The 20,898-nt window shown below is 33.0% G+C and overlaps 2 protein-coding genes across 2 annotated transcripts in view; one reads left to right on the top strand and one right to left on the bottom strand.

Annotated features, from left to right (window-relative positions):
• Positions 1–9: 9 nt before the first annotated feature.
• LOTGIDRAFT_229474 (hypothetical protein) lies at positions 10–4,152 on the bottom strand. Its single transcript, XM_009065651.1, has 6 exons — positions 4,045–4,152; positions 3,115–3,180; positions 2,227–2,281; positions 1,484–1,563; positions 1,117–1,134; positions 10–580 (listed from the first exon to the last, which is right to left on the bottom strand). Exons 1-6 carry the CDS (start codon positions 4,058–4,060, stop codon positions 516–518), a joined length of 300 nt encoding a protein of 99 aa, XP_009063899.1. The 5' UTR covers positions 4,061–4,152; the 3' UTR covers positions 10–515.
• A 6,665-nt stretch (positions 4,153–10,817) lies between these two features.
• LOTGIDRAFT_107505 (hypothetical protein) overlaps positions 10,818–20,898 on the top strand; it is a gene marked incomplete at both ends in the record, with an annotated part of 62,321 nt that continues 52,240 nt past the window's right edge. Inside the window, one exon of the mRNA XM_009065650.1 lies at positions 10,818–12,586. Coding sequence (XP_009063898.1) covers positions 10,818–12,586 — 1,769 coding nt within the window. The remainder of the gene's footprint in view (positions 12,587–20,898) is intronic.

Genomic DNA, 20,898 nt, shown 5'->3' with positions numbered 1-20,898 from the left:
TTTTTTTTTCTTCATGTAAACGTTTAATTTTAACAATATCTCTGGCTATATACACAATATACAAATTACCATATTATTCATTGGGTCAGTGATACATCAATTTTCTTTTTATCTGGACCAAATAACCAGCATTTGTCTAGTAGACTTTTGATTATGGCCGAGTGCAAAACCAAAAAGTGTTCCAGTAGGTAGGCATGTCAGGGACTTATCGTTCAGAACTTTCGCCTTGTGCTGTACTGAATTCAACCTATAAAATGTGTCCTATTATTAAGTCATTAGCTTAATGTGTTCTTATTTACAACACAAACCATATAAATGTCAATGGACACTGGCAAGAGGGCCATGGTGTGATAGGCCTAGGCCTACAAGGTTTACCTATCGCAGTGAAATACCATAGAATAGAATGCTGAAGAGACAATGGCTATCATTATTCTACAGTAAGAAGATGTCAAAAATATTGCTGAGAATCTGAGAATTTTCAAGACAATCAATTACACATTAGTTGCCCTATCACATCACACTGATGTTTGTCTGTAATTTTTGGTCTCTATGATCTTCTTTCCACACATAGCACATATACCTGAAATATTGAATAGATTAAAATCTAGTCATCATTAAACAAGTTGGTTTTAGTGGAATTGCAAGAACCACAGACATCTGAATGAAAATTGGAATGGTGCAAATTGATGCCATCAGTGTCCCTAATACACATAAAAAGTTTAGAAAACCTCTTTACAATTTCTTTAACTTTAATTATTTTATTTACAATCCCTCTAATAGAAAAATGAAACACAAGTATAGTCTGATTTTAAGTAAATTAAACTTGATCTAATTTCAAACCCTACTTTGTGGTTCAAAGCAACAGTTCTGTGGAAGCCCATTAGCTGCCCAGGGAGCATCAGAAATGGTTCTACCCAAAATTGATCTAGGGTCTTCTAATATATATTTTGTGGCAAAAGTGTACAAAATATCATATTTTTAAATTTATTAGAAATTAAATGGGACACAATAGGGGTAAAAACCATTTTTCATATCTTATAGCATGACAAAATGTCTGATGGTGAATATATCAAAGGTTTATTTATCAGATGAATCCAGAAAATCTTTGAAACTAACCTTTCTTATAAGCACAACCTAAAATACAAAAGAACATGAACCTTAAAACCTTAATCAAATGCTTTGCTTATCCTCAATTTGTCCTTATTATCAAGAAACAGCTCCTACATTACACACTTTGATTGGTTAAAATAAACATCATGAGAACAAGGCTGTGATAAAAAACTTATAAGATAGCAAATAGCAGAAAAAAACAGAAACAAAATTGTAAACTAATTTTCATTAGATTTATAGATACATATACCAAGTAAACAATATATTTGAACATTATGAAACAGATGTTGATTTGACAAAGCCAGTTGCAGAGTGGAAACATGTGCCTTGGAAGAGTGAGCAACTCCTGCCACCTGAACAATGAAATATTTACCTTGACAATAATGTGAGCCTGCTTGATGTACTGATGATTTACATATTCTACATTTACCAAATTCTCCATATGGTGAAAACCTGGAATTTATTGTAAAATTATATATTTATCACATAATGTTACGCAGAATTACCAAGAGAGTATATAGCATAGAAAAACTCCTCTAATCAATGCAGTGATCTGTAGCCCAGTTGGTTAGAGCATCAATTCATTTGCTTGGTTACATCGAACAAATCAAGGTTGTGGGTTCTAATCTTGGTCTGCATGTAAAAGTCTGATGAACTTAAACAAGTCAGCTTCACTCATTATTCCAATTCCAAGATGTTTGGCAAATGACCAGCTGGTAGAAAGAATCGTTTGTGAAACTTTTCAGGTGCTTGTAAACAAACTTAGATTCAGTAATAAATTGTCAAGGTGTTTGTCCAAAAGTATAATCACCCACATGACAAATTGCAACTTATGTTTACCACTATTAAAGATAAATTTGGGCAAATGCTTCAAAAACTGCTATGTGCACTCTCAGATAGGGATACCACTCTTAACAAAACCAATTTCATAGTGACATAATTCTGCAATTATGAGCATACGCTGCCTCCACACTGTTGCCTGTCACAAAACTTATCTTAGTGGAACTCAATTGACTTGAGGTTTGGAGCTGATAAGTTGAAGCATGATCTACCAGATGATCTTGTCCACCAGCAGAGTCACCAGCCTACTGGTGATGACAACAAAATTGCTCTTACCTTGCCTTTTTTCCAGATAATGCTTTATTCTCATTTACTTTTCTGCCACCCCCTTCTACAAATACGCAATATAATTATTTTAATATTTGATTTCAGATGTGTAAATCATCCATTATAGGTAAACAGTACCTGAAAGCTGTTTTGTGCACGAAGATGGAATGGCACATTAAATTGATAGTGCTGGTATATTTTCCCAATCATCCACTAATTTCCCCAGGTTAAACAATATGTGTGTTATGGGAGACTTATAAGAACAATGAAGGCGGAGATGTTTAGAATTTGCAGTCTGGCTCTTGTCCTATTGTAATCTTCTGTTGGGTCCTGCAAATAGGGCTAAGAGTTTTAACAGAAAAAGTGAGACCTAATACAGAAAAAGGCTTTGTTAACAAATGTTACAACCATCACATTTAAAATCAGGCGACAGGAAAACAATTAAAACTTAATTAGGATATCGTGCAAATTTTTATGCATATATAGGTATAATATAAAACAATTTATTCATGACTGCCTATATAGGGTGTCCTAAATAAACATCCCAAACCTTGACAGGTAGTATCTCAGCTGTTGGTTTCCCTATCTGAACTGAAGATGGAAGGCACATTGAACATAGGTTAAAATAGGTAAGTTGCCTTGATATTGCATTTGTTTTACATGCTATTTTGTTCGGGGTAGTACTTGCACAATTTTTATGCGATGACTTTTATATTTTCAGAGTTGGACAAAGGCATCTTGAAGTATATCTGTGAGAATTTTTAAAGAGATCAGTTTAACAACAGCTGAGATACTACCTGTTGAAATTTGGGACAGCAATATATTTGAAAATCAATGACTATCACATCTCCTATTACTAATATCTAAGGCCTTGTAGAGACAGCTCTGAAGTTATACCTGTTGTGTTTCTGGCTCCTGATTTCCATGGGTCTGGTGTAATGACTTTCCCCAATTTCTTTTGACCTGAAAAGACAGATATTACATTATTTATTAATTAGGCGATGGAAGGCGATGAGTAACTCCTGGTACTAGTGTTTATTTATTACATAATCAGGCAATTCAAATATTATGTTTAAGACTATGGTTCGCCATTAGCAGGAGTTGATTTGAATCTTGAATATATGTAAATAGATTTGGAAGTACTTGAACAAGTTGAACTGCACAAAAATCACACAATCCCTTCAAATATACCTCAAACTAGAAATTTCTACCTATGTCTTTTCTATATATGGTAGAGTCTTAAAACAGATGAATCAACATTTTAACTTTTAAACACTGATAATTCTAACCACCTTGCATTTGAAGGCTCAAATTGTGATGAGTTGTGACACTATTATTACTGATTAGCTTCAAAAGATAAGATAGTGGACCACAGCCATATACGCCCACCACTGCAAGATTTTGGGGCAAGGGCAATAACTCTGCTTCTAACGGTCGAAAATAGCTCAAATTCAAACTTGATCTTCGTTTTATGAATATGTATACACATACCGAATTTCATTTGATTCCATCAAAAAAACTACAAGCATTTACAAGCAAATGTTGACGGACGGACAGAAGGGGGTGCCGACACTATACGTCCACATAGAGAGATTGGTCAATTGGTCAAATGAATGGTGACCCTGTCTCTGTAGAGAATGAAATTTGCTAACATTGGAAAATTCGATAAACCAATGATTGGCGAAGACAGACTGGAGATGGATCTGAATCTGATTAGCTGATTGGGTAGTTAGTTGGATCTTGGATCAAACTTGGAAATGTGACCAGTACTGCAGTAGGCTACATACACTCTCTAAAACGAAGTTTGTGATAGTCTGAGAAACTCACATTTTTCACACACCATGTTTGTATATTCTTACTTTTCAATTTCTGATAAAGTTCTAGAAATTAAAGAAATATTGGAGTTCTTGATTTTTTTTTCTTTTACGTTTTGTTTACAAAACAAGTGTTGTAGAAAAGTATCAAAATTATCGTAAAGAGGACTGAAATTGCGACATCATCGCTATAGAAGTCGTAAAAGTTTTGGTGTCGATAATTCTCTGGCAACTCCGAACGGTTTGATTTAGTTATTATCATAATAAAATATGCTATATAGAATACATTCATTCGATATACGGTATTGGGAAATAAATGTTTGAAAAGCCTATAGTAGGCCTATCAGAGCCATTTATAGGGTTTTAGAAATATCGAAATTTGAATTACTGAATTAATTTTTTGGAAAAAGAATATCTCCTACTGCGAAAATTATCATTGCTCGTGTCCCTCTGTATTTCAGGGGAAACAGGTGTAGTTTAGGTTATAAGGTATAATACCCGAGACCACGAGGGATTTAATCTTTAAATGAAAGCTTGAATAATGACATTATCCGAAGTCGTAAGCTAAAGAAAATAGAAGTTTGATAAACTAATTGCTATAGATTATATTTGGTCTATATACTATCTAATGAGCAATTAATGAGAAGATTATTAGGTAATATATTATGACGTAACAGAATCAGACATGGAATTGGTGTGCTTGGTCGTAACATTATAGAACAGCTGGTGAACAATGTATCAATATTTATCGTAATAGTTGAAGAGAAAGGAATTGGATATTATAATGAGTATTTAATAATTATATTCTCCTGTACGTCATTAACAGATGGTATTAGATATTAATATGTTAGATTCCATGTGGTATTAAGGATCTGTAATTAGTATTTCAAAATAATTCCCGTGCTTTTCGCCACAAACCTTTTAATTAGAATTTCATTTCACGTAAAACCCTAATAGACGGTTTCCAAGTTGCACATGTTTCAAAGTGCTCATCACGTAACATTAGCCTACGGTAGCCTTCCCGGCTGTCAATTTATACCAAGATGTATAGGGGCTGGAAAGGACACTTTCAGCTTTGCACAGTTCTAGCTCCAGAATCTGGCGCATGATTGTGAACCGGAACATTTAAAGAGGGGTTTCCTTATTTTTATTGTCAAATTAAGGAAACTATTCTTTAAGGAAACTGGTAATTCTCTTCTAATTTAGCTAATTATTAATTAATTATGGACATGTGAGACAAACTGGTATTTTCCCAAATGATTAGAACACCCCTACTTTCTATTCATAAGTATTAGTACTTCCATTTTCATAAATGAAAATAAGGGAACCCATATTTTAAAGTCAAGTGAAATATTGAAAGGTTTCTCAAATGTTCTAGTTGTTAAATGGTATATAAGCTCCAGCACAATACTCCAAAAGATCGTATAGTAAATATTTTCAGTGGTACAGTCACTGTCTGGGTCTTGGACTATTTATCATGAACAGAATAGATTTTATCGCAATCCATGATAAAATAAGACAACGGAAGGGATGGGTAGATTTAAAATACACCTTTGACAAAAATGAAACTGCTAAAATTTGGTGGTCGTTTCAAAACCATATTTGCCCCGTTCGCCTCCAATCCGCTGCGGCCAATTCGTATATAGTAAATTGAAAAAGAAATTGTCCGTTAATCAAATGGCGAGGTTTCTCCGCTAGAAGCGTTTCGTTTTTGTCCTATTGAATATCGTGTGATCTATACATAATATAGAAAGATATCCATTTTAAAAAGATATCAGGGTGTCGGGTTAAAATAATGAGTCTTTGATTATATTACATGTATTTATTTATTTATTTCAGTTACTTTTGTCATTTAACTTTTAGTCGTTTTCCTGTACAAAAAAATAAAATATGGAAAGGTATAGGTAAAACTGCAGCTAATATTCCTCCAGTGCCCATGAGACAAGTAAGATTTTTGTAACCGCTCATTTTCCGGACTTTTTTTGGAGGGTTAATGCCTGTCCAGGCCTCGTAAGATGTCTGTCCCGAGGCCGAAATCATTATCTGCCACATAAATAATGCACTACAAAATAATCCCATGATTAGCGACATATATAATAAGTATATAAGTGTCAATAATTCAATACTTGGTACAACACCTTTACATATTGATACAATAAATCCATACAGAAGCGTGAAAAATGTTTGAGGACCATAAAATTGTATCGAATACACAGCCACAAGATATTTGATCGTTAATATAACGGAGTAAAATGCACCAATCGCCATATTTAAACAGAACATGACGAAATATTTATGATTTTTTTCACCTATGCATTTTGTCATAAAAAAACAATGATGATCTCTTCTTAAAATACAAACTCCACATAGTTTACAATGATGAGATCGTAGTGGCCTTGGCTTGTCACAAAGACTACAATGATTGGTCCCTGATGCGTGTTTAAGCGTGCTCGTATCAATCATTATACAGAAAACATAATGTCCGATAACAGTAGCAAATAAAACAACCACAATACTCCTGTGTATGTTCAGTAGCCAATATTTTTCATGATAAAAATACGGATGAATCCACTTCCAAGTGATGAAGGTTGCTAATGTCGTTGATCCTAAAAATATAGAAGATGCCATCACATTGGCAGCAACCAAAATCCGAGTCCACCAAATCTTTTTGTAGCTCTGATAGCCACTGTCAACCATTTCGAAAGTTGTCTGTTTCGATAGTCTCTGTTGAATATCATCTACTTAACTTAAGGAAGTTTATCCCTAAGCTTTTAATAAATAAATATATTTTTTCCTCTTCCTTTTTGGAACCCTCGTAACGGGAGCAGTTATTTTATATAGAAACTTGATACAACATGTTTTGCCATGCTTTGTCAGTTTATAGTGCGCAACTTTTGGAATTGAAATTTCACTTCCTTTTCTTGAGAAAATAGGTACATTTGAATTACATACTATCGCCACTTCACTTTATATTTTAGCAGGGAAATGATCATGATCATGAGTGTCTCTGGACCAGTGGCGTTTAAAAAAAAACAAAGGGGGGGGGGGGGAAGGGTTGTAAGACATGTTAGGCGCAAGAATAAAATAGTTTTGGTGGAAATATGCACGAATGACTTCATGTAAAAATGTAATGATATAGTATACTCCTTCAATTTGCATAAAGTGCAGGTTTCAAGCCCTTTATTTTCAAATTTCCCCTGACACCCCTTGCCACCTCAAATCCAAATTTCTACAGCCGCCATAGCTCTTGACATAATTTATCATATGTTGGCGTTAAAATGATCTTGAGATTGGAATTTTGCAGACTTAACAACAGATAATAACAAAAATTAAGTTCATGTGAAGCTCATACAAAAATTTCAAGAATATTATAAGTCACGTTTTTCAAAAGAAAATGCCTAGTCTAGTCCATTTAGGTAGCATATGATAGGCCTAATGCGGCTGTGAATATCTCCGAACACCGTAAACAGAAAAGACCCATTTATAAATTACTATGGACTATTATTGTAGAAGGTTTAGAAAAAGTCCTTAACGAGAACACAGAAAGAATCGAAGCTTACGAAAAGTAGTGCCATAGTTTGGACTAAGAATTATCCCTTTAAATGTAGCGTAATTGTAGTCTTGTCTCTGTATTAGATTATGGAGTTATTTGCCCCTTATGCCAAGTTTGGTCACTTGGTGTGCTGAAAATCGTCTGCAGCAGTCATTCTCATTCTGTGCTAGCTGCTTGGACGAACCTACCTGTGCAGTTTGTGGAATTGATTATCATGGAATGAGTTTTCTGATGTTAAATTGTGGATAACGTGTACGTAGGTGATATGCCGGGATAGGAGAAAAGGAGTATTATTTAAATCAAACATCTAAAAACAGCAGTTGCAGAGGTTGATTGTTTTCATGGATTTTTTTTTTTAGAATGAAAGTGATTTCCTGAGCCAGAACTGTGAGTGTAATAGAGTTGAGTGATGTCTTCATTTGAGACCTCAAATCAAAAGCGAATTTATAGGCCTAATAAACAACTGACCTATCACTATTCTTTAGAATTAATCGCATCATACATTCTAATCTTGTAGTTGTATAAGCTTACACCATACATCTTTTCATACTTTCATCTTTCTAAATTTTGATAAGCTTAGAGATGTTATTAGGCTTAAAAATGTAACTTGTCTTGTGAAGGTAGATCTAATGAAAAAAATTCTAAAATTAAAATAGGTAGGCCTATCAGGTAGGCATGTTAATAGACCACAATTTGTAGTAAAAATCAAAACAGTGATAATTGTTTGCCATCATAAATGTCATCAATAAGATGAAAAGCAGTAATGTTCATGCACCTGTCACTGTGTCAGTCTATGTGAAGTCTTTGGAATAGCCTACAAAAAAAGAATCACATGAAAATAATGATGGCTTTTGAAATGTTTTGGGTTAGAATGAAGTCAATGTCCTCCAGGTGAAAAATTTGAAATTGTAGATCTTTTCGTCATTCTACAGTAGTGTAACCTATTTTCGTGGATATAAGGATACACCGAATTTCGTCAAAGTTAAAAAAACGAATTTTTTTTTTTAATTTCTCAGATGTTTCCTCAGGTATTCTACAAAATAATTAAAATTGGTTTATTTCGATTTTCTTAATGAATCCTTCACTTTGACCCATATTTCATGAGCAACCAACTCGGGAACAGCGGCAACACCTATTTTCGTGTTTGATCTATAACAGGGTTTGCACAGCCTTGAAAAACCCTTGAATTCCGTCCGTTGCCTTGAAAAACCTTGATTTCAAAAAAAGTCTTCGAAAACACCATAAAAAACCCATTTTCTCTTGAAAAGTCCTTGAATTTTGAGTTGAGTCAAATTGTGTATATTTTTATCATTAAACCCATTGACAAATATTAATTATTTTTTTTGATTCCTTCGTTCAGAAGTTAGGTACATGTGTATTCTGTCAGACTAATATCCTTGAAAAGTCCTTGAATTTCAAAGCCCAGAGTCCTTGAAATGTCTTTGAATTTTTGAGGCAAAGTGCTGTATGAACCCTGTATAAATAAGTCTAGAAAAACACCTTGTATGGATACCGGGTGGTATAATTAACTTCTCTTAGTATTTATCTTTAATATCAATTCATTATAACTAGTGACAATTCTTTCAAAGGACCACGATTTAAAAAAATAGTGACTGACAAAATAAGATACGTAGCGTGATTTATTGCTAAAAGTCACTGAAACAACATAAGAATATGGTCCACTTTGTGTTGCAAAGAAATGTTCTGCTGACACGGAATCCGCTAGTCGATCACGTGACTTCATTCAGTTCATTAGTTGGACTACATTCTAGCAGACAACACTTGGGATTCCGATTACCGCTTGGGATTATAAGGAAATTCGGCCGCTTAAAAAATGGTGACGTTTGGTAATGACTGAAATCCGCCATTTTACTTGAAACTACTGAATTTATCCTACTAGCTGATATTGTACAGAAAACCCGTTTTTATCAAAACAAGCAAATGCGGAGGTCACGCGAGGTCTCACATGTAAATTATTAACCCTTTCCGGAAATCCACGAAAAATAGGTTTCCACGAAATTAGGTTACTTGACTGTACATGTATATATTTTCATTTCCTACTGATTTCATTCTTTATGAACTATAGTAATATTTTAATCTTGGCTAGGGCTGGGTGATGTTGGTTCAAGTGGATATGACAATATTAAATATCAAAATACGAGTACCGGTATGATATTACTTAAATACTGTATGGTTTTTACTGGTTATTTTAACAAAGGTGCTGATGCAAATTTCCAATTTTTCTATCTCGGCCATAATGTTTTGGGCAAAAATTTATAACACTGACTTTGCTTGTAGGTACAAATTGAATGTCCTTGGTCAGGAAAAAAAGATTCCTTTTCATGAATTTGATTTCTAGAAATAAATATATTGAAATACTTCCATTGTCTTAAATGTCATTCAAGTGACTTGATAAAATGATTTTAGTGTGTAAAGGTGCAGGAACTGTCTTGGTTGAAGATTTTTGTCTGTCTCGAATCTTAAGTAAAATCTTACGTGTGATTGTGCTTCCGCGACAAGATTTGAATTATCAAAGAAGTTTGATAATTGTCTCCGATAGTTTTATGGTCTTTACAGACCGTCAAAATCCAATCAGATTCCTTTTCCTTTCAAAAGCATGCTCCACACGTCATTATCAACAAGGAGGAAAACAACCAACTGGAGATTTTTGTCTTCTCGTGTGCCCTTGCCAGTCTTTGAAACTCAAGACTGCTTGTTTGCCTGCACCTTTAGAAAGTAGAGAATTATATAATGAGTTATTTTAGATATAGAGACATATTACATTACACCATGTAATTTAAAGATTGTTGACTCTGTTGTGGAATATAACATTGTCATTGAAGACCTGATTGAACTTCAAAATTATATATTTTTATAATGTAGTTTCAGATAATTTCTATGGAAATGGTGTACAATTACCTTCTAAAATAGAGGTTTCTCTTTTTACTCACATGACAGATTTTTAAAAGATTTTATAATGTGAATAGAATATTTAAGTAAGCATGCGTAATCCTCAGATTTATATTCTTATCTGGTGTTAATCTTAAATCTTCAATAATTAAAAGCCATTGTTCATTAACAAAGATGCCTTTATTTTTCAGGGATATCAAGAAGCATGATATGAACATGGTTTACCAGAACTGATCATATAATATAATACAACTGTTTCATGAGCTGAAAACATGGCTTTCTCTTACCTTAGATCCAAATTACTTTCTGTTAATTTACCCATTATGAACAAGTGTGGAATCATCATTGCCTTTTTCTTGGTAGTTTTAGCCAATATTCCAGAAAGTTTCGCACAAACTACACCCATTGGTGTTTCTGAAGATGTGCTGACTTCTACTGCAGAGAATGTTACAGAAAAAGTATGTACCAAAACTGCAGAAAAATGTAGAAAAGGTGTTATTTTACCATTGTGGACACCAGTTGGTGGATTAAGTGATGGAGATAAGGCAGCCAGAGCAACTGTTTACATGGCAGCCATGATCTATATGTTTCTGGGAGTGTCTATTATTGCTGACAGGTTTATGGCAGCTATTGAAGTAATAACTTCTAAGGAAAAAGAGGTTGTAGTTAAAAAGCCTGATGGTGATACCACTGTTGTCAATGTTAGAATTTGGAATGAAACTGTATCTAATTTATCTTTAATGGCATTGGGTTCTTCAGCCCCAGAAATTCTGCTTTCGGTTATTGAAATTTGTGGAAATAAGTTTGAAGCGGGAGAACTTGGGCCTTCTACTATTGTTGGCAGTGCAGCTTTTAACTTGTTTATCATCACAGCTATTTGTGTTTATTGTATTCCCTCTTCAGAAGTGCGTCGAATAAAGCATTTGGGTGTTTTTTTCATAACTGCAACATGGAGTATATTTGCTTATTTATGGCTATATTTCATTTTGTCAGTAACATCACCTGGTATAGTCTCTGTTGCCGAGGCTGTCTTCACCTTCCTCTTTTTCCCAGGAACTGTTATTACAGCTTATATTGCTGACCGAAAGATCCTTGTGTATCGCTTTTTTTCCAAAAAGTATCGTGCTAGTAATAGGAAAGGTGTAATAGTTCAATCTGAAGGCTATGGTGATCAAGAGATGGCTGATGGTAAGACTAATCATGTTGGAGATGAAGTAGAATTTAAAGGCCTTAATTCAGAAGATAGTGAAGTCAAGGAATTCGAGAAACATAGAATGGAATACATTGAAATCATGAGAGAATTGAGGAAAAAACATCCCAATGTTGACATGAAAACATTAGAAGAAATGGCAGAATACGAAGCTGTAAATCGAGGTCCAAAGAGTAGAGCTTTTTACAGAATCCAAGCTACACGTAAACTGACTGGTAGTGGTAATGTCATTAAAAAGTCTAAAATTGAACTTAGATCTGAAGCCAGTGATGCCAAAATAGAAGTTAAGGAAGAAGATCCAATCACAAAAGTTTATTTTGATCCTGGTCATTATACTGTCATGGAAAACGTTGGCTCTTTCTTTCTCACGGTTACAAGAGAAGGTGGAGATTTGTCCAAGACTGTTTACGTGGACTACAAAACAGAAGATGGTACCGCTAATGCAGGACATGATTTTGAATATGCTGAGGGAACTCTGGTATTTTATCCCTTAGAAACTCACAAGCAGTTTAGTGTTTCAATCATTGATGATGAATTGTTTGAAGAAGATGAGCATTTCTATGTTCAGTTGAGTAATTTACGTATTGGTGACTCTCAAGGACTATTTGAAAGTGATCGTGTTGAAAGTCTTGCTCAGATTGTCAACCCCTCAATGGCCACTGTCATGATTCTTGATGATGATCATCCTGGTATCTTTCATTTTGAAGAAGATGAAACTGTTGTCACTGAATCTATAGGAGAAATGCACATAAAGGTTGTGCGTTCATCTGGAGCAAGAGGAACCGTTAAGATACCATATACAACCATTGATGGTACAGCTAAAGCAGGAAAGGATTATGAGCTAGTGCATGGAGAACTGACCTTTGAAAACGATGAAGCTGAGTGAGTACCTTTTTTTCTTACCTTGCCTGGCTTAATTTCCCTTAAATTACCAGTGACTGAAAATGAGCTCAGAGCATGTTATGGTTTCCAGGAATAGTGAGATGGTTTACCATTGTCGCTGAGTTGAATGTACTTGTCCCTTGTTAAAGTAGCACCCTGTATTTATTATACCGGTAACACAATATTTGCAATGCATAATTTCATTAATTAATTGAAATATTGTTTACAATAGAATAATGATAATTTTACCATTTAACTCTATGAGTTTTTTTTGGTTACAATATTTTGAATACGCATGCTGGTAAAATTCCAGTTGAGTGATAGCGTAATTTCCCATTTGCATTATTGAATTTTATTTTGAAGCTGTAATGCACAATTATCAATATCTTGTCCGAATCTGTTTGAGCATGATTCAGGTTCAGCAAAAAAAAAAAAAAAAAAAAATACAGCTCTTTGATTAAAATATCTCAAATCATATCTTTTAGAACTAGAAATGAAGTGTTTGAAAGATAAACATCTTTTAATTTGTTTAGATTAAATGGGTAATAAGGCTTGGAAGTTTGTTTAATTTTCTAGACTATTGGCATTTTTCTTCAAATTGGAAAATAGTATGTAACCTGCTTCTTACCAGGGGAAAACGTACTTAAAGAATTGACATTTTGAAATTGTTTCAAGTCTGGCTGTGATATTAAGTTCAAGAAACAATTCTGGTAAATCAGGCGTAATCAGATTGATAAATTCTTTCATTTCAACTCTTGAGTGCATCTACATCTTTAGTGATAGGTCTGTTTTGTATTTAGACTTGATACAATGATCACTGAACTTCACATGAAAAGTGTGTTAAGAGTTAGGAAGGTGCAAAAAACTGGACTAGTTTTTATAGATTCTGTCCTTATCTTATTGTATACCTTTTCAAGGGACAGGTGCGTCATTTTTTTTTACTAATCGTACTATAACCTCAGAAACGTTCGACCAATTGTACCTTAGTCTTATAATCAGGATTTTTTTTTAGCTGAGCCAACCAGTTTTAGTGTTCACAGCTCACCATCAAAATTTGAGCATACCCATCCATGTGTGTCCAGAATTATCCGTGTTTGAAAGTTAAAAAGACTCTTTGATATAGAAAAGACATCTATAGAAATATAGATTTTCTAGTACTTCTGAGACTTTTCAAATATAAGCTTATTCAGACTCAAATCAACCCCCAAAATAGTGCATCTGTCTCTTTAAGTTGATTATTCTCTTGAATTTGCAAGTTCCTTAAAAAATCAACACAAGTACCGGTAGTACCTCTCTACAGGTTGCAAAAATGACATAAATAAATCTGAATTTTATTCAGAGTAGCAGTCTATCTCAAGATGGAATCTTCAACCTCCTACACCTCAGTATTGATTAACCCAATTTCTAAGCCAAATTTATTGAAATTAGAGGGGGATTCCTCTTTTAGGTTTTATGTTGAATAGATACCAGTTCATAAAAATTGTGTAGAAAGTCTGTTAATTCCCAGGATAGCTGTCTACAGTGTATATAAAGGAATGCAAGGTGATATATCTCAAGCTTCCATAACAGACTAATTGAAAGAACATGCACCTATGAGAAGGCAGTGAAGTAAAGTATATATGTTCATTATGTGCCTACTGAGTTTATGATAATAAACTTGAGAGTAGTTTTACTTTGCCATTATTTTAATTTCTCTATCCAAATGTAGCCATTCTCTGTGCAAGTTTGAATTGATAAGTACTTGATTTATAATATATTTTTTCATTATTTTATAATCATTTTTAAAGTGTACACCTACGTATCTCTAACATGGATACTTTTATACTTACATATTACATTGTTGGCACCCATGTTGATTGTTAGTCAGTTTGTTTATATTTCCTCATGAAAGATCTAGAAAATAACCTTGATCAAATTTTAGCACCATCCAAATAGTAACTCTTACATTGAAAATATCACACCACTGTAGGTTTCAACTAGGTTGTTTAATACCTGGTACAGTATGTAAGTATGATGAAAAAATTAAGTTAGGAAGATAGGAGACAATCTAACAGTCAGGGAGCTTAATATCATTAATTAAAAATACAGGGTACGGTACTAGAACAGATAGTATAAGCTTATTCCAGTAAGCATAATAAATGTAATATTTTGCTCATAAAAGTAAACAAAAAGTGGTGCGTTTAAGAATTCAGGTTCCAGAATCTAAGTATTATTCTCTGAATGTAATATTTTGCATTAAAACAGTCAAAAAACTGGTACTTTTCAAAAGTACCTGTACCGATACAATGAGTATTCTTAATGTTCTTCAAATACCACATAAAACTGACATAAATAATAATAATCTTATACTTAGACATTATTATTAGATATTGTCAGTTAGTGTTGGCAACAAATAATTCTAACAATGTCGTCACTAGGGTACTGCTTGTTAGATTATAATCATATTCAGATGATAGAATCTTCTTGTTAGTCCTTGTTAACGTCATAAGCTAGATACATAAATAAATATGTTATATGCAAGTCATGCACCTATAGACAGGTTTACCAAGAAATTTCTTCAAAGGGTGTCATATTAAGATTTATAAACAGGAAAAGTTGCAATGATGTAGTTATATGTAGACTTATTTAAGGAGGTCATGGCAGTATCCAAATATAAAGCATGACATTTTGCTGATTAGAGAAGAACTAAATGAATTGATTTTTGTGTTGAAACCATTCATATACTATAAGCTTCTATATGTAGAGTCCAAACAGTCAAATTGATACAAATCTATCTTCCCTCTTCAATATGATGACTTAACCAGCTGTTGGCAATATCAAATCCCTTCTGTTCACTATTCAAACTTTGGAAATGTTTGGTGTCAGATTGCTCTCAAACTATTCAGGCATTGAGTACAAATGATGCCTCAAAATAAAAATTAGTACTGAATCAGCTAATTTTGTTCACATGTCTTAAGCATATGATAATATGACTACCAAATCATCTCATTTTGGAAATATTTTTTGGCTATTAACTGCTCCTTTTTCAAAGAATAAGGGAAAAAAATGTTCATACCCAGTAGTTTATTCACCTGGAAAAGAGTTTTTTTTTTAGTCTGAACATCCCCATTTAATTTGTAATGTTATTTGTACACAATTTTAATTGGATGCTGATTAAAACTTCTTATCAGGACAAGTCAAAAACAGGAATATTCTACAGTATAACCATTCTCAACTCCTATCTAATTGGATTGAGCTCATCTTGTGCTGTCAACACATGATTCAGATACAAAATCTGTTATTAGGAAAGTTGGTTGTTTGGAAAGGTGGGGAGGGGATGGGAATAAAAAGTCAGCCCAGATCAACAAGAAAAAAGGGAAATTCAAAGTATGTTGGATTCAACATCAAGAAATTGGCCATGTGTAATCAATGTTAAGGATAGACACAGATGCTAATACTTGTCACATGCTCCTTTCAGCATGAAGCTTTCATGAATTAGCTGTCTAGATCATTGCAGGAGACTTCTAAGAGTTAGTACAAAGTGTGGGTTGATTATACATACTAGATTGTTTGAAGCCTTTAAAAACCATCAAAAGATCGGTTAGTTTGTGACAAGCTGTAAGATGATTAAATTTCAGTGAGTGATTAAATGCTTCCAGTAGTCAACAGTCATTGAAAAGCTGCTATCAGATTCCCCGAAAAATTACTTACATAAACTATGAGTTGACTAGTAATAAAAAAAAATAAATCACACAATAACACTCAAACAGTAGGTCAAAAGTCAATACAATTAGAGTAAATGTGGCTACGTTTCCAGACTAATCCCTTTATCAAGAAAAAAAAACAAAAATCAAAAGTAGCTAAAAAAAAGTATGCAGTTTTATATGGCCAAATATTCCAGTCTGTAGAAACCGACATTAATGAAACAATCTAATAAAATTTTAGGGAGTGAAAAGTTGGCATTTATCATCAATAATTGAAGTTAATGATTATAATTTATTGATCAAACTAATTATAACTCATTAGCTTTTCTTTCATTAATATTCATTAGAACAGTACCTAGAATTTTTAGTAGAAACTCAATCACTTTCAAAACAGTAGGAAATCAAATATCCTTATTACTTCTGTATGAGATACTTATTTAGTACAAGTAGGCGTATCTCATAATTTCCTCCTTATTATAGTGACCTCAGCCAAGAAAGTTATCATGATTAGACATTATCTTCTTTGTACTGGGTATATCACTGTATTAAAGGAATTGTTAAGATTTTAAACTGTGTCTCCAGAAGCATTTAATGGCTTCTATTTGTATCATTCCATTTTACATTCAAATGTCTGTGGTTCCTGCAAATATAGAAATGCTTAACCAGAAATGATGTCACAAATTGGGATCTTTGTGATAGTTAAATAACTTAAGTTTAGTTGATTTGCAAGAGCCATCTGATGTCTGACTGTAAATTGGAAGGGTGCAATACAATGCTTTCAGTGTATAAACATATTAAGATTTTTAGAAAACCTCATCTCATTTTCTATGTAATGACCAAACAATTTCTCATGGTTAAGATTATGCTTATCTTTGCTACTTTGAAGTCAGCTATATGGCTAAATATGGTGGAATAAATCAGTATAAATAAACAGAAAAGTAATAATAGATTGAAATGGCAAACTTGAAATAAATGATTAATTAGGTCTAATCATGAAATTGTAATATTTATAGACATTGTCTCTTAAGATTGGGTGTGTCTATATTGTAATATGCTAGCAATGAACAAATTTAAAGATGGCAGTAGGTTTGTTGGAGGGTATTTTGTACAATGCTAATAAATTTATTTAGGTCCTCTATTTTGCTTTACAAGATGATAGAAATTTCAACAAAGTGGTCTTACAATGTGGTGTGTATGCGCTTAAACTTTTTAGCTCAATACACATTATTTGTAAAGCGATATATAGAAATAACAGAAAATGTTGTTACTCAGAGTTTCACGCTATGCAGTGAACTAATTTAGTTCAATTTGCTGGGTTTCCGGCAGGTTTTTTTTTATGCTCAGAAATTCTTGTCTCTATGTCTCATTTCAATGGTATGGTAAAACAAATTGATAATATTGTAATGGGTTGAGTTGTCAAGAGTATAAAAAATTTAACGTCAATAATGAAGTCAACTTCTCTTGGGATGCTATTGAATTGTAAAATTGTATAGTGTCTATTTCTGTTATACTTTGATCTTCAACCAGAACACTGATTTTAATAACAATTTGCAAAGTGTGCAATAAATCTTTTATATTAAAAGTTTAAATCAACCAGTTTTCTGATTGGTTTCTTAGATACTTTTTTGAGATCTCAATTAAATTTTGATGTGTATCGTGGACGCTGATTTGCACCATTCCAATTTCCAATCTGTCTGCTATTCCTGCAATTCCACTCTAACTAAGTGTTTGATGATTTCATTTATCACGAAGGGCTTTATGTGATATATATATATAGCATATTTTGTGATATATTGAGATAAGTGCATGATCAAACACTTAGTTTCAGTGGAATTGCAGGAACCACAGGATTGTAAATTGATGCTATCAGCGTCCCCAATACAAATAAAATCATTTAGAAAACCCCTTCTCTACAATCCCTTAAAGCTATAAGCTTGCCCTTTAACAGGAGTCTAGTCTAAATTAACTTAACCACTCAATAATTTGGTGCCAGTTTAATATTCTGTTTAGAAAACAGCTTCTTTAAGCTTATAACTAGTAGGTGCTTCTATTAGCTTTAGCTTACACAGTACTGTAAGCAATCTTCATAATCTTGGCAGTTCCAAAAAAAAGCTTAAACCAAATTCTAGGTTTGTATTTCAATAAATAAACCAAGTACCAATTATACGAACTGCAAATTCAAAACAACATTTTGGCAAACATTGGTATCACCTAATATTCTTTTCAAATGTGGAAGTATATATCAATCACTAGTGAGTATAAACTTAAGTATTTTATAATGAAAAGTGGTATCAGGTGTCTAGAAGAGTAAGAATACCATGCCTGGTGACACCCAATGTAACAATAGAACAATAATGCAAAATGTGATATGGTAGTAGTAATATGTCAAGTTAAAGAAATCTAAGGTTAAAAGAAAACCACCAGTACTAAATGTTTTTTGTGTTTTTGTTACCAGTGCAATATCTTGATGAATATTCTCTTTAAATGTTTCTTGCACAAGAAATTATGGAATGTTAACTACATAGAGTTAATGATGTATTTTGTGATTATATATCTAGTTTATTAAAATAGGCCTACAGTTGTTTAGTAATTATACTACAAATACTGCTAATTATCTTTGTATCAAAAGGTCACTATATTACTGTGGGTCTTTACTGACTTTCTATGCAAGAAAACACATCCTAGGGGAAATATGGTCATTAACTAGTTGAACCTCAAACCTTCAGAATTCAAATCACAAGAGTTGTTTTGCAACAATGGTACTTAGTGGATCTTAAAGGAATTATACATTCAAGTGTTTGATGATGTCACTAATTGCAAAATATGCTTGTATCATATAAGGCCCTTCGCGATGAGTGTTGTCATCGAACACTCGTTTTTAGTGGAATTGCAAAAACCACAGACATCTGAAAATTGAAACGATGCAAATTGATACCAATAGTGTCCTGGATACACATTAAATATTTAGAAATCCTCTTTACAATCATCCCTTTACCATACTTTACCTAAGTAGCATTATTGAAAGTAAAATAATTCCAATTTGAAAATGAATTTAATTGCAATAATTATTACTTAAATGAATTGTAATTTTGTACCAATGTTAATCTTAGAGATAGCCTAAGTTTATTAATGCCACATTTAACCTAGTTGCAGAAAATAAAGAGAAGCGATAATGCATTAATGGTATATATATGCATCATGGCACGGTAGATTTACTCTTGTCAAATGGCCATTTTGGCTTCTAGAAAAATAGTTGGCTTGCTAAGCTGTTCTAATTACTATCTATAATTTCTTGTTGTTGATATATTGATTATGTCCACTTTGTTCTTTTATTGTCATATCAATAATCAGGTGAGTATTGACCATGTAGACTGTAGAGAAACTCTGCAAGATTACTAGATAGGTTTGCCATTCGATTGACCAATAGTATCTTAGTCTCTGAAACAGGAGTTTTTTTTTTAGCTGTTATCAGTACAATTTTCACAGCTGCAAAATTTGAAACTTCAAATTCTTGTGTGTCCAGAATTATCCGTGATAGATAGTTAAAAATATGACTCGCCTTTCTTGAGAGGCTGCTGCCTTTATAATAATAGGAGAAGTTTGTTTCTTTTAGCCAACAAGGTATTAAAGGATAATAACTTTTTTCTTACGATGTTAAGATGAAGCCGTGTGATAGCTCAGATGAACTGATTCAAGATAACTCATTCCAAAACAAAAAAAGTTTCGGCTAAAGTCAATTAACATTGATTGAGAACTAAATTTGGAGACTCAAATCTAATTGGAAAGCTGTAATCTTCAGCTCATCCACAATATTAGAAACAAACCTCTCTGTGTAATCATTTAATTTAAATTTTCTTCAAGATTTGTTGAATCAAATTCTCGCTTGATACAAACACTTGGAAGGCTTGACTTGTCATTTCTGTGAAAAAATTGTTACTATGTCTCAAAGCCAGTTTGACCTTTTGTTAATGTTGAAATCAATTGTCAAATTTCTATTTTCAATCTGAAGTTTTCTTTCTGAAATGCAATTACTAACATCCAACTAGAATGGTAATCCACCCAATCTTAGTTTTAGTAATAACACTTCTCTAAGTTTGGGTTTATAATAATATTATTACTAAGAGAATGGAATGGTTGAAATGATATTAGGTACTGGCAGAAAGTCTATTAGTATTTGATAAATTGCCAAGTGTGTGGTTAGTAGGAAAAGACAATAAGACTGGATTGATGGATTACATAAGACAATTTTATCTTAATTTATTTATTTCCATTAGTGGGGTACATGTATGGTGTGTTTCATTGATTTTTTACAGTCTGTTATTGGAACTGGTGCACATGAAATTAATTCAGTAATAAATCAATGAGGTATAAAATAAGGAAAGAACAAGATATTTTTCTGAAAAAAAAAACATGCCATGAAATTACCTTGATCTGTGACTATTGAATCAAAATCTTATTATACATATTTTCTTCTCACATGTTCTTTCTTCTTTGTTAGGTTCTATTGCTCAGTTGGTTACATTACGTCATTTGCTTGGTTACGTTGAATAAATGATGTCTGTGGCCACCGATCTTAGTTGTGAAAGTTCGATGATCTTTAACAAGTCGTCTTCATTCATAATTCCAGTC

Source organism: Lottia gigantea (assembly GCF_000327385.1).
Source record: "Lottia gigantea unplaced genomic scaffold LOTGIsca_7, whole genome shotgun sequence".
Classification (NCBI taxonomy): domain Eukaryota; kingdom Metazoa; phylum Mollusca; class Gastropoda; family Lottiidae; genus Lottia; species Lottia gigantea.
This window is presented reverse-complemented; position numbering and strand designations above follow the sequence as displayed.

Coding starts and splice junctions, on each gene's coding strand:
- LOTGIDRAFT_229474 (XM_009065651.1), bottom strand. Junction 2,282..3,114: donor AGGAGCCAGAAACACAACAG/GTATAACTTCAG, acceptor GCGTATTTGTAG/AAGGGGGTGGCAGAAAAGTA. Junction 1,564..2,226: donor TTATCTGGAAAAAAGGCAAG/GTAAGAGCAATT, acceptor AATAAATTCCAG/GTTTTCACCATATGGAGAAT.